The following is a 14219-nucleotide window of genomic DNA, read 5'->3' as shown; positions in this document are numbered from 1 at the left end:
AGTCATAGCAGTAGGTTCGTTACCTTTAATTGTCGGTGCAAGCTGTTTTTAGAACGGCGGAGCAGAGCCGTGAGCTGCTCAGAGCTACACTACGGAGGCTCATTATGGGATTTCTAGGTTTCCCTCATCATCAAACTCATCAAATACACAATCCAACAACTCCACAATAACGCTCTGGTGGACAAGTTGTGACCTGCACATTCACCACGCTATGAGATAATAACACAACGTTACCACACAGAGTTGTTTTAGAGGGAAATTCATGCAAAACAGCTGATGCACGTTGCCTTCAGGGACAGTTTTTCATCAACAGTCTCTGTATTTCCCTCTAAAACAACTCAAACAACTAATATTTGCATCAGTTCTAGAGTCCTTCACTTTTATATCAATAAGTAATGCACCTTATTTAAATAGATGTTCATTTGAGATGTCAAATAGCTTAGTTTGATATCTTTTAGCAAATGTTTGAAAGGCTTACTAATAGAATATCTTCATTTAAAGAGTCAAAACTATATTTATACTGTATGTTAGGTCCTCACTAGTCTTTCTTACCTGCAGGTATGTTATCGGTTATCGGTGTCGGTTTTTTAAAATAGTTATCGTGCATCTCTAATTTAGATCAATAAAGTTATTTCTCTACCTGATCAGATGTCAGTTCCCTGTTGGACATGTGAGGGTGGAGGAGGGGGCAACTGTTCTCATCCTGATCTGCACCAGGACTTCACGTGTCCGAGGGTCTGACAGGAAAAACCAACGAGAGTGTGTGTGTGTGTGTGTGTGTGTGTGTGTGTGTGGAGTGTATCAGTGTTTCTGTCCAGTGTTTAAACACAGAGAGAAAGAGAGAGACTGTGTGTGTGTGTGTGTGTGTGTGTGTGTGTGTGTGTGTGTGTGTGTGTGTGTGTGTGTGTGTGTGTGTGTGTGTGTGTGTGTGTGTGTGTGTGTGTGTGTGTGTGTGTGTGTGTGTGTTGATTAACCTAAATAAAAAGCTGGAAATTCCTCCTCAGTCTCTGAATCGCAGGAAGAGACCTCACACACATCTGCTGCTGCCTGCAGCTCCACCGCCAGTGTGTGTGTGTGTGTGTGTGTGTGTGTGTGTGTGTGTGTGTGTGTGTGTGTGTGTGTGTGTATGTGTGTGTATGAGGGCAGAGATGGACAGAGTACTTGACCCCAGTACTTGAGTAAGAGCACAAATACTACTGGTCAAAATTTACTCCGCTACAAGTAAAAGTAGTTCAGTCGACATGTTACTGCAGTAAGAGTAAAAAACTACTTGCTTTTAAAGGTACTTAATAGGTACCTTTAAATTTACTTTAAGTCAAAGTAAAAGTCAGAGTAAATGTCTTATTCTTCATATCAATGAATGACTCTAATTGTTTCTAAATGAATGTAAGGAGCTTTTAACTCTTGTTAGTGAGAATGGTAAATGGACTTGCACTTATACAGCGCTTTTCTAGTCACTTGGACCACTCAAAGCGCTTTACAAATGGTCGCATTCACCCTTTCACACACATTCATACAGCACTGTTCACAGACAGGCTTTGGGAACTAATCATTCACACACATTCATACATCCGATGATACATCGGAGGGCAAGTGTGGGTTTTGACAAGAAAGAAGATAAATATTCTTGGAAAGATTTTGAGTTTTTGCAGTGTAGGCTATTTCATTTTTTTCAGTTTTAATTTCCTTTGTATCTAAACCCCCCCCCCCCCCCCCCCAAAAAAAGAAACACTTGTCCGACTGCCATGGTTCAACACTATCAATAATGTCGATTTGCGCTATTATGAAATATTTTTATGGGGGGAAAAAAACAGTTTAATGAGTATAACTGTATATATGTAAGATGCTGACTCATGCTGGCTTTGAGCTAGCTTACCATTCTGTGTAATTAGCCTGTTATAGATATTTGTCGTAAAAAAAAAAAAAAGAATTTTGGTTTTCTGATTTATTTATTTTTCTACACGTGTTATATAAATCTAAAAAAAAACAAAAAAACAACAACAAAAAAATAGGATGAATCTCCTTGTTGTTTACAACTAGTCCTACTTCCGGGTAGAAAACCAGCATGAGAACAATAGTGACGGACGAGAGTTTCACTATATATAATTTTTCATGTCACTATATCACCGTTTAGACTAATCTGATGTTTGTAAAGTTTATAAAACCAATGATTGGACAAACATTACTATTTACATGTTACTGCTACTGTGGGTTCAGTGTCTTGCCCAAGGACACTTGGACATGCGGACTGGGGGAGCCGGGAATCGAACCACCGACCTTCCGGTTAATGGACCTCCTGAGCCACAGCCGCCCTGGACGCCACAGAATGAACTCTTTGAAAGCAGCTGCACTGATGTGCTGCTTTTAGGGGTTAGGGTTTCCTTCTCTGACAAACACAGCTTGTGTCCAATAGGATTTTAGAAAAAGACCTGAAAGTAACCAGTACTTTTCAGCCGTACTACTAATTAACTCTTGGAAATGTATTCAAGTAAGAGTAATAAGTACCAAAGAAATCTACACTGCAAAAACTCAAAATCTTACCAAGAATATTTGTCTTATTTCCAGTCAAAACAAATCTCGTTCTACTTAAAATAAGACTCATCACATGAAAAAGTAGATTGTTTTTAGACACGTTTTACTTCTTTCAAGCAGATTTTCACTTAAAATAATCTGACAGTGGAGCAAGTTTTTCTTTCTTATTACAAGCACAAAAAAAACTTGCTTCACTATCAGATTTTTCTACTTATTTCAAGTGAAAATTTGTTCAAAACAAGTGAAAATGATCTAAAAACAAGTTAATTTTTAGGTGATGAGTCTTATTCTAAGTGGAATGAGATTAGTTTTGACTAGAAATTAGACATTTTGACAAGAAATAAGACAAATATTCTTGGAAAGATTTTGAGTTTTTGCAGTGTAATACTCAAGTAAAGTACAAATCCTCTGGATATGTACTCAAGTAAATTTACTCCGTTACTGTCCACCACTGTATGAGGGTGTGTGTGAGTTAGAGATGTAGCTGCTCTCATTGGCTGAGTGAGTGAGAGCTGATTGGCCCAAAGTTCAGCAGCAGCTTCTCTCCCATAAAAGTGTCTGAGCCGAGTGGAGCGCGCTCATTACGCACGAGACCCAGAGACCAGAGCATCCTTCTGCACCTCCTTCTCCTCCCCTCAGGACCACAGACCTCCTCCTCCTCCTCTAACACACACACACACACACACACACACACACACACCTCTCTGCTCCTCTGCACCATGATCGCCGCCTGTCTGGAGTCGCTGGGCCTCGCGCTGTGTGTGACGGGCTGGCTGCTGGTGATGGTCGCGTGCGGCCTGCCCACGTGGAAGGTGACGGCCTTCATCGACTCCAACATCGTGGTGGCGCAGACCATCTGGGACGGGCTGTGGATGTCCTGCGTGGTGCAGAGCACGGGCCAGATGCAGTGTAAAGTCCACGACTCGCTGCTCGCGCTCACCCAGGACCTGCAGACGGCGCGCGCCCTCACCGTCATCTCCGCGGTGCTCGGGGCCGTGGGGCTCGCGGTCACGGTGGCCGGAGCGCAGTGCACCAACTGCATGCGCGACGAGGCGCTGAAGGCGCGCGTGGTGAACGCCGGCGGGGTCGTGTACATCGTGAGCGCGCTGTTCGTGCTCGTGCCGCTGTGCTGGATGGCCAACAGCATCATCGTGGACTTCTACGACCCGCAGGTGCGTCATCATCCTCCTCCAAACACTGCGTCTTACACACTCACACACACTCACAGAGGCTTGAAAATTAAAAAAAAAATCATCCACATTAAGCCAAAATGATGTCATTTAATACCATTTTAAGTTTTACACTGTAAAAACTCAAAATCTTACCAAGAATATTTGTCTTATTTTTTGTCAAAATGTCATCAAAACTAATCTCTTTCCACTTAAAATAAGACTCATCACCTAAAAATTATTTTCACTTGTTTCAAACAAATTTTCACTCGAAATAAGTAGAAAAATCTGCCAGTGAAAGCAGGTTTTTCTTCCTTATTACAAGCACAAAAAACTTGCTTTCACTGGCAGATTTTTCTACTTATAAGTGGAAAGAGATTAGTTTTGACTAGAAATGAGACATTGTGACAAAAAATAAGACAAATATTCTTGGAAAGATTTTGAGTTTTTGCAGTGCATTTTAAATGATGATGATAATTTCAGTTTATATATTTGCAGTTTTACACTGCAAAAACTCAAAATCTTACCAGAATATTTATCTTATTTCTTGTCAAAATGTCATTTCTAGTCAAAACTAATCTCATTATACTTCAAATAAGACCCATCACATTAAAAAGCAGCTTGTTTTTAGACACTTTTTACTTCTTTCTAGCAGATTTTCACTTGAAATAAGTAGAAAATCTGATAGTGGAGCAAGTTTTTCTTTCTTATTACAAGCACAAAAAACTTCCTTTCACTGGCAGATTTTTCTACTTATTTCAAGTGAAAATAAGTTTGAAACAAGTGAAAATGATCTAAAAACAAGTTAATTTTTAGGTGATGAGTCTAAGTGGAAAGAGATTAGTTTTGACTAGAAATTAGACATTTTGACAAGAAAGAAGATAAATATTCTTGGAAAGATTTTGAGTTTTTGCAGTGTAGGCTATTTCATTTTTTTCAGTTTTAATTTCCTTTGTATCTAAAAAAAAAAAAACAACCAAAAAAACACTTGTCCCACTGCCATGGTTCAACACTATCAATAATGTCGATTTGCGCTATTATGAAATATTTTTATGGGGGGGAAAAAAACAGTTTAATGAGTATAAATGTAAAAATGCTGACTCATGCTGGCTTTGAGCTAGCTTACCATTCTGTGTAATTAGCCTGTTATAGATATTTGTCGTAAAAAAAAAAAGAATTTTGGTTTTCTGATTTATTTATTTATTTTTCTACACGTGTATATAAATCTAAAAAAACAAAAAAACAATAACAAAAAAATAGGACGAATCTCCTTGTTGTTTACAACTACTTCCTGGTAGAAAACCAGCATGAGAACAATAGTGACGGACGAGAGTTTCACTATATCTAATTTTTCATGTCACTATATCACCGTTTACACTAATCTGATGTTTGTAAAGTTTATAAAACCAGTGATTGGACAAACATTACTATTTCTGTGTGCACATTTTTGTAATTAGTCATGGTTATCATAGATTAGCCGGGCTAACGGTTAGCTACCTGTTTAACTTTAATAACTCAGTGACTCAATAAACGCTCCATGAAAAAATATTTTCTCCAGCGGATATCTGAGTTCCAACATGACTGAGCTAACTGGAGTAGTTTCATGTCGTGTCCGACAACGGGAGGGTTTTAACAGCTGTCGTCCTGCTGTTAGCTTAGCTACCGTTAGCTTAGATACCGCCGTTAGCTTAGCTACCGTTAGCTTAGCTACCGTTAGCTGTCCCTGTCAGCTGAGCCACTGATGCTTTCTAGACACCGTGATTCCCCCAAACTGAATAAATACAACACATAGCAACACAAAACACACACACAGAAATAATAACGTTTCTTCAATCATTTCAGATTTGTCTAAACGGTGATAGGGCGTGAAAAATATGATATAGCTAAACTCTCTTTCGTTACTATTGATCTCATTCAAATTACGTGCTGGTTTTCTACCCGGAAGTAGAATGTAAACAACAAGGAGATTCGGTCTATAGACAGCATGGAAAGGTTGTTGATTTGTTTTTAACAATAAGTGTTTTGCATCATAAGATAAAATCTGATGCTAAAAAATGAAAAAAAAAAAAAAAAACAGAATTAAAAATGTTTAACTTTTTTGACTTTTTTTTTTATAATGACCCACAGGTGCCTTCGTCTAAGAAGCGTGAGATCGGCGCGGCGATCTACATCGGCTGGGCGGCGGCAGCGCTGCTGCTGTTCGGCGGCACGCTGCTCTGCTGCTCGCTGTCGTCCATGGTGCGCGGCGTCGCCCCCATCAAGTACGCACCCACCAAGACGCTGCCCGGGTCCGACATGATGGAAAAGAAGTACTACGTCTAGAACCAACCGGGACTACGTTAAAGGGACATTGTGTGTAACTTCTTCCTGTTGTCTATTCACGAAAATCGACTGATGATGACACTGCAATGCTGCATTCACCTGCAGTCGGGCAGACGGCCGTCGGTCGGTAACAAACCAGATGTAATTTTAGTCACACACTGCAAAAACTCAAAATCTTTCCAAGAATATTTGTCTTATTTCTTCTCAAAATGTCTAATTTCTAGTCAAAACTAATCTCTTTTCACTTAAAATAAGACTCATCGCCTAAAAATTAACTTCTTTTTAGATCATTTTCACTTGTTTCAAACAAATTTTCACTTGAAATAAGTAAAAAAAATCTGATAGTGAAAGGAAGTTTTTTGTGTTTATGATAAGAAAGAAAAACTTGCTCCACTATCAGATTTTTCTACTTATTTCAAGTGAAAAAATGCTTGAAAGAAGTAAAAAGTGTCTAAAAACAAGCTACTTTTTAACGTGATGAGTCTTATTTTAAGTAGAATGAGATTTGTTTTGACTAGAAATAAGACAAAATATTCTTGGTAAGATATGGAGTTTTTGCAGTGCAGAAGTCGAGAGAAAGACGGTAAAACGTGGGTCAGGTAAACAATACGACATCGCCATGACAACATGTTGTCATGTGTATTATTTTGCCTCGTGCTGACGGACCACTTGACCACTTTTGTATTATTGTTTGCCCCCCCCCCACACACTTTTTTTGAGAAATTTTACCACATTTTTCTATAACTTTTTTGAAAAATGTTACCACTTTTCTAGAATTTCTTTCAGAAATGTTACCAGTTTCTTCTAGAATTTTAAAAACTTTTTTTTAAACACTTTTTCTGAGAAACGTTACCAGAATTTTTTTTTTTTAATTGCAAAATTTTACCACTTTTTTCTAAAAAATGTTAAAGTTTTTTGTTGTTTTTTTTGAGAAATTTTACCAAATTTTTCGTTTATTTTTTTGATAAATTTTTACCACTTTTCCTAGAATTTCTTTCAGAAATGTTACCAGTTTCTTCAAAATTTTTTAAAACTGCCGTCTGCCCGATTTCAGGTGAATGCAGCATGAAAAATACGATTGAGTTGCTTGAGATATACAACCGCAATGCAAGATGGGAGGAATTCCTACACAATGTACCTTTAACTCTCTAAGAGAAGTTTGTCTGTATCCCGCTGGGAGCGCGTGTGTGCGTGCCACAGACGCACGCAAACGCGCGGCGCCTGCAAAGAGCGCAGCACGTGAGACTGTTGATGTTGATGTTGAACGGACTATAAAAAGTGTAAAAAAAGAAGAAAAGAAAAGTGATGTGATGAGGCGGCGGAGGTTTATTTATCTGTTTTTCTAATGAGTGAGTGGGCGGAGCTTTATTTTTATCAGTTATTAACAGAGACCAATCAGGGCGAAGCTGAAGCCGCTGTGTCATCGTGCTGCGGCTCAGCTTCATTGTAAATAGTGAACCGACCGCTCCAACGTTGTGATGGAAGGAGCTCATTTGCATATGAATGCGTCATGTACAGTGTGTTTTTTTTACTTGATGTCATTTTTTATATGAAGTTTTCATTAATTAAAAAAATGTTGTTTTTTCTAATAAATGAATTTAAATGGATGAACTGTTTCTGTTTGTTATCTGTGAACTGATACTTGTGTTTATAAGACAAAGAACACTTGTACTTGGTGTGGGTGGGGGGTTAGGGGGTTTTACTGACACTAATTATCCAAAGGTCCGGAGGGACGCCAATTGTAGTTTGAATGAAATAGTTGAGATTCCTGCAGATTGATTTTGTTGCATTTAAAACAACAACAAATAATAACTATTAAACGAAATTGTGAAATGATTCGAATGTGGAACCGACGACACAAAATGTCAGAGGACAGAAGAAATAACAATGGAGCAGATTACAGTTCCCCCTCCATTACACTGCAAAAATTCAAAATCTTACCAAGAATATTTGTCCTATTTCTGGTCAACATGTCATTTCTAGTCAAAACAAATCTCATTCTACTTAAAATAAGACTCATCACATTAAAAGCAGCTTGTTTTTAGACACTTTTTACTTCTTTCAAGCAGATTTTCACTTGAAATAAGTAGAAGAATCTGATAGTGGAGCAAGTTTTTCTTTCTTATTACAAGCACAAAAAAACTTTCACTGGCAGATTTTTCTACTTATTTCAAGTGAAAATTAGTTTGAAACAAGTGAAAATGATCTAAAAACAAGTTCATTTTTAGGTGATGAGTCTTATTTTAAGTGGAAAGAGATTAGTTTTGACCAGAAATTAGACATTTTAACAAGAAATAAGAGTTTTTGCAGTGCTGGAAAAGAAGACAGGAACATTTGTTTAATTAATCTCTGATGAACTCCTTTGATGTTTTTTTTTTTGGTTTTGAACCCCAAAGATGATCTGGGCCCGTATTCCTAAAGATTCTAAGAATCCTCTCAGAGAGCTCCTAACTTAACCTAAAAATTCCTAGCAAGGAGTCTTAGCTTAGGAGTGATTCCAGAACACTCTCAGAGAACTCTGAGCAAGGAGTGGACAGAAACTCCTATCTTAGTGAGGAGGTGTGGTTGACCCCCGTTGCTAGGTATGAGTCATCATTTCAAACGCTGTGATTGGTTGATCCATAAAGTTAGATAAAGGGGCGGTGTTTAGCTCAGTTGGTAGAGCAGCCGCCCCATGTGTTGAGGCTATAGTCCTCGCTGCAGGTGACCCGGTTTGAATCCTGTGTCGAGCAGTCCTATCATGTCATTCCCTCTCTTTCTGCTTCCTCTCTCTCTCTCAACTGTTCTGTCAATTAAAGACCAAAAAGCCCAAAAAACCTACTTCAAAAAAAGCTAGATTAAAAAATATACTTTTGGTGATAATGTGCAAAGGATGGACCCTCAAATCGATAAATTTAACCATAGAATCCAATGTTATGAAGACTGTGTAATTGTAAAAAATATTTCACATAAAACAAAATATCTGTTAAATGAATTGTAAGCTATACTTTAAAATTATCCCACAAAATGTGTGAAAACTGGCACAGTATTGGCATAGTGAAATATATATTTATTTGCTTATATTAATTACCATGCTAGTAATTTTTGCACTTTCAACTTTCAACATTTCAACTCAATTTGGTATTAACGAGGGTAAAATGGCTCAGCTTTAATCAGTGTCTGTGATTGCTGACCGGCCTATAAGAAGCAGTGTTGGTTGGCTTTGAAATCTACCACAAACCAGTGAACAGCAATGGAGAAGAAAAGAACAAGGAAATCCAACTGGACAGAGGAACAGGAACAATCTGTAGCGTTTCATTAATTCACTGTCATCCAGTGTTTGGAGAATATCTCTCCTGCCTCTTCTGTCCACCATTCTGTCCTCTGCTTAGGGAACTCCTAAGCCACTTAAAAGTCCTCTTCCCTACTCTTAACAGATCCCACCTTAGGAGCTCTCTTAAGAGCTAGGATTCTTTAGGAATAGCTTTTATCTTTACTAGGATCTACTCTTAACTTTTAGGAGAAATTCTAAGAAAACATCATGATTCTAAGAATTTTCTTAGAATTTGGCCACTAGGAGCAACTCTTTGCACTAAGAATCTTTAGGAATACGGCCCCAGATTGCTGCTGAGGATCTGTCTGTTTTAACTTTGTTTCTTTCTTTTCTTATTTCTTGGATGTGTTGATGACAAGCTCTGGTCCGGTTTCTTTGTGTCTTATAAGCCAATGTGAGCTGAGTGTGCGCATGACACTATAATAACATTCAGTTCATTCATTCATTCATTCATTCAACAAAAGTGAATTTTTAGGTTTAAGATTGGAGTTTTCTGAAATCTTCTTCTAGTAATAATAATAAGAATCATTATTTATAGAGCTCTGAACCCGATTAACATAAGAAAACATGAAAGTCTAAACTGTGTGAGTGTGAACAGACTTAACGCAGCGTCAGTAGCAAGAAAAGTCATTAAATCAAATAAAAACTTCAGTCTGTAAAACAAAAAACTGCACAATAAGAGATTTAAATGTGTTTCTGTCATGATCAATGAAGTTGATTGTATCGATCTGGGCTTTTTGTTGTAGTTAATGAAACAATGAAGGGAAAAAAATCTCAATAAATAAAGTTTGGAAGAGAAAAGACGATTTAAAACCAATAAAACTCTCAGACGCCCCAGTAACGAGGTCAAAGGTCACGTGTGAGCGCTGACATGTGAACTTGTTTGTATGTGAACCGGAGGAAACAAACACACACAGAGCCCAGAAACATTAATGTGAAACAAAACAATGCAGCAGCAGCAGAGTCAGACTATCACCAGGATCAGACCAATCAGCAGCAGGAAGCCTGAGATCTGGAGCAGTGGAGCAATCAGTGCCCTCACGTGGACACACACACACACACACACACACACACACACACACACACACACACACACACACACACACACACACACACACACACACAGACACAGACACACAATCAGGAGCTGAGTGCACGCAACCACTAAGTAGGTGGTGAGTCACTGTGACCTCAAATTCACAGTCAGAGTGAAAACAAAGACTGTTTTTATTCAGAAATACGGGGTCATCGATTCACCTGGAGGAGATGTGAAGTCATCAGTTACCGGGCTCCTTTACTGTGGAACCAGCTCTCTCCATGGGTCAAAGAGGCAGACACTCTAACTACATTTAAGTCTAGGCTTAAGACCTTCCTTTATGACAGGGCTTTTAGTTAGGGCTGGTTCAGGTAGCTCTGAACCATTTTATAGCTACGCTGCTATAGGCTTAGACCGCTGGGGGACACATCTGGTTACACAGAGCCCTCTCCTTTCCTCTCCTTTCTCCTTTCCTCTCATTTTGAACTGTCATTATCATTATCTGTTGCACTTTGTAGTTTGGCCTTGGTGTCTCGCACTCTCTCTGTGTTTCCACATGTGACAGTTGAGGTTCCTGTCACTATGCCTCCAATTGATCATGTGCCCTGGCTACTTGGCCAAAGGGATGTCCCTTTGGGTGCAAGCGCACATGACTCTTACCCGGGAGGTGTGGGTTCAATCCCCGCCCGGGACCTCTTCACCTTGCCACACACAGATCCATCGGAGCTCCATCTCTCTGCATCGCCCCTCCTCCCGCCCTTCCCCCTGCTGTTGCACTGCAAAAACTCAAAATCTTACCAAGAATATTTGTCTTATTTCTAGTCAAAACAAATCTAATTCTACTTAAAATAAGACTCGTCACATTAAAAAGCAGCTTGTTTTTAGACACTTTTTACTTTTTCAAGCAGATTTTCACTTGAAATAAGTAGAAAAATCTGATAGTGGAGCAAGTTTCTCTTTCTTATTACAAGCACAAAAAACTTGTTTCACTGGCAGATTTTTCTACTTATTTCAATTGAAAATTAGTTTGAAACAAGTAAAAAATATCTAAAAACAAGTTAATTTTTAGGTGATGAGTCTTATTTTAAGTGGAAAGAGATTAATTTTGACTAAAATTCAGACATTTTGACAAGAAATAAGACAAATATTCTTGGAAAGATTTTGAGTTTTTGCAGTGTAGACTGGCCTCCCCTCCCTTTCCCATGGACCAGTCTGCCATCCAGTCCTCCCATCGAGCTGGCCAGCTCTCCCTGCCTCCCTTTCCTACCAGAAGCTTCCTCCTTCAGCTGTTGTTAACATTTCCATGTTTCTCACATTCTGTGTCATAAACTATAAACTGTTGTCCGTCCTGGGTGAGGGATCCCTCCTCTGTTGCTCACCCTGAGGTTTCTCCTGGTTTTCCCTGTTAAAAGGGTTTTCCATGGAGTTTTTCCTCAGTGGATGTGAGGGTCTAAGGACAGAGGATGTTGTTATGATGGGATGTAAAGCCCTTTGAGACAAACTGTTTGTAAAAACGGGCTATACAAATAAAATTGCCTTGCCTTGACCTGGAGGAGATGTGATGTCATCGGTTCACCTGGAGGAGGTGTGAGGTCATCAGTTCACCTGGAGGAGGTGTGATGTCATCGGTTCACCTGGAGGAGGTGTGAGGTCATCATGAAGGAGAGGTGATGTCATGATGTGCTTCCTCGTTCTGTTTCTGTTCTTAAAACAATTCAAAGTCAATAAAGAAACATTTTGTTAATAAACTCACCTGGGAAACACCTGGATGCTGATGCAGGTCGATGGAGTTCAGGCGTCAGGAGAAGTTCACGTGTGCGAGACAAAACCAATCTGGGATGTAACATGTAATAATACTTAATAATTACATGTATAATCACCTTGTTTTAAGACGTTGAGTTAAAGTCAGAGAAAGATTCAGGAGCTTCGACCGTTTGATCACATGAACATGAAACATCAATAAAGACTCAGCAGCTTCAGAAACATCTGGTTTGTTTGTGTTTAATAAAATCTTCATTTCTCTCCAAGTCGTCCTGTTGCAGTTGTGTTTTTATTTCCATTTCCACACAATAAATTACAAGAAAGATAATATGAAATATGTACAAGACACTGAGGCAGATGAGGTTTCAGGCCGGAGAAAAATAATACAAAATAAAACAGACACAATCATCATCGTTGTTCTTGTTCAAGTATCAGCTGCAGAAACTAAACCAGAAAACCAAACACACTGAAGGCACCGTGTCGCCCCCTGGTGGCCGAAGACACTACACACCGACTCATTCATTTATTTATTAACTCAATAAAACTAAAACATTATTATTGCCCAAGAATAAACCATAATAAACCTGGTTGTTGATATTTAAATCAGATCAGTTCAATCAAAACCACAAAAAACATTCAGTCCATAAACATGAACATAAACATCTGATCTCAGCGTTGGCACTCGATCGATTTTAAAACAGTTTTATAAAGATATTTAACATCTACAGCAGATAAACTCATGTATTATTCATTTAACTAGTTTATCAAACAGATTATAAAGTAAAAATGCACTTATAGAAAGGTGAGTTTGTGTTGATGTACTGTAATGAAAGCTGTAGTTCCTGCTGTGGCCAGTAGAGGTCCTCACTCACTCACAGTTCATCTCAATGTGTCCGAGGTCAAAGTTCATTGTCATTTATCTTTTTCTTTTTTTTTTGGATGAAGGTAAAATGTGTCTCAGTATCATTCTGCATAATCAGCATCATGAGTGTTGTGTTGCTATGGAGACACCGTGGACAGCAGATGATGCTCTCCAGAGAGGAAAAAGGGACAGCATCAGTTTTTGTTTTATTTTAAAGCAGAACTATGCAGGATTTCGGCTGTAATTATTGTGGCTCAGAGTCACTGTGATGGTAGAGTGACCTATTATGAGGTGAATGGGGTCTAGGCCAATGCGCTCACCCCCCCCACTGGCTGAAAACCGCACTTGCAAGATCAGTCCTCCGTCTCGGTGTAAATCTCATCAATGGATAGAACTATCGCGAGAAACTGCCTTACGGCAGTACGAGATAAGAACGCAGATGACATCATGCATGTCATGAATCGTGATTGGTTTGAGTTCGGAAAGTCGGAGGAAACCATGGAAACATGTTTGTACTGATGAAGTTCGGCTTGTGGCTAACACGGAGCTAATGCTAACAGACACACACACACACCATGGATCTTTTATAAGATAATGTAATACATCATGACACACACACACACGCCTTCGCGTTTTGGAACCTTTATTCATGTGTGTGTGTATGTCTGTGTCTTTGTGTCTTTGTCTGTGTGTGGCCGTATTAGCGTTAGCTCCGTGTTAGCATTAGCTCCCTGTTAGCGTTAGCTCCGTGTTAGCATTAGCTCCGTGCTTAGCAAACACCGCTCTCTACCTTCAGCAGTAAACACAAGCACGTGTAGGGAGGGGGTGGAGGAGGTGGGGCGGCGAGTTTTTTTTTTACGACAGTGACATGTGCCTCCCAGAACTGTGGGGGAGCCCCGGAGAGGGAAAAAAAGAGAAACCAACGAAGGAGCGAGCTATTTCCGGCCAAGTTGCATAGTTCTGCTTTAAAGTGAAAATAAAATAAAAAAATCAAATCAAATCTGAATTTAAATTAAACAGTTTCTGTGTTTATATAGTTATTTAATATGTAATATATTGTTATATTTGCTGTTTGGCTGTTTGAACACAGTGATGCAGATTTCCTTTGACACTCAGACATGATGCTGTTTAAGGGGGACGGGTTCGTTCAAGGGATAGTTCACCCAAAATTCAAATTTCACTCATTATCTCCTCCCCCTCATGTGGACTAATAAGGGCTGGGAG

General features: G+C 39.1%; 1 protein-coding gene across 1 annotated transcript; it reads left to right on the top strand.

Moving 5' to 3' along the window:
• The first annotated feature begins 3223 nt into the window (after positions 1 to 3223).
• cldn5b (claudin 5b) lies at positions 3224 to 6083 on the top strand. The gene is made up of 2 exons (XM_083983681.1): positions 3224 to 3704; positions 5829 to 6083. Exons 1-2 carry the CDS (start codon positions 3252 to 3254, stop codon positions 6021 to 6023), a joined length of 648 nt encoding a protein of 215 aa, XP_083839807.1. The 5' UTR covers positions 3224 to 3251; the 3' UTR covers positions 6024 to 6083.
• The last annotated feature ends 8136 nt before the right edge of the window (positions 6084 to 14219 follow it).

The sequence above is a fragment of the Trachurus trachurus genome (genome assembly GCF_905171665.1).
Source record: "Trachurus trachurus genome assembly, chromosome: 12".
NCBI lineage: Eukaryota > Metazoa > Chordata > Actinopteri > Carangiformes > Carangidae > Trachurus > Trachurus trachurus.
Note: the sequence above shows the minus strand (reverse complement) of the source record. Positions and strands in the feature narration are given on the sequence as shown.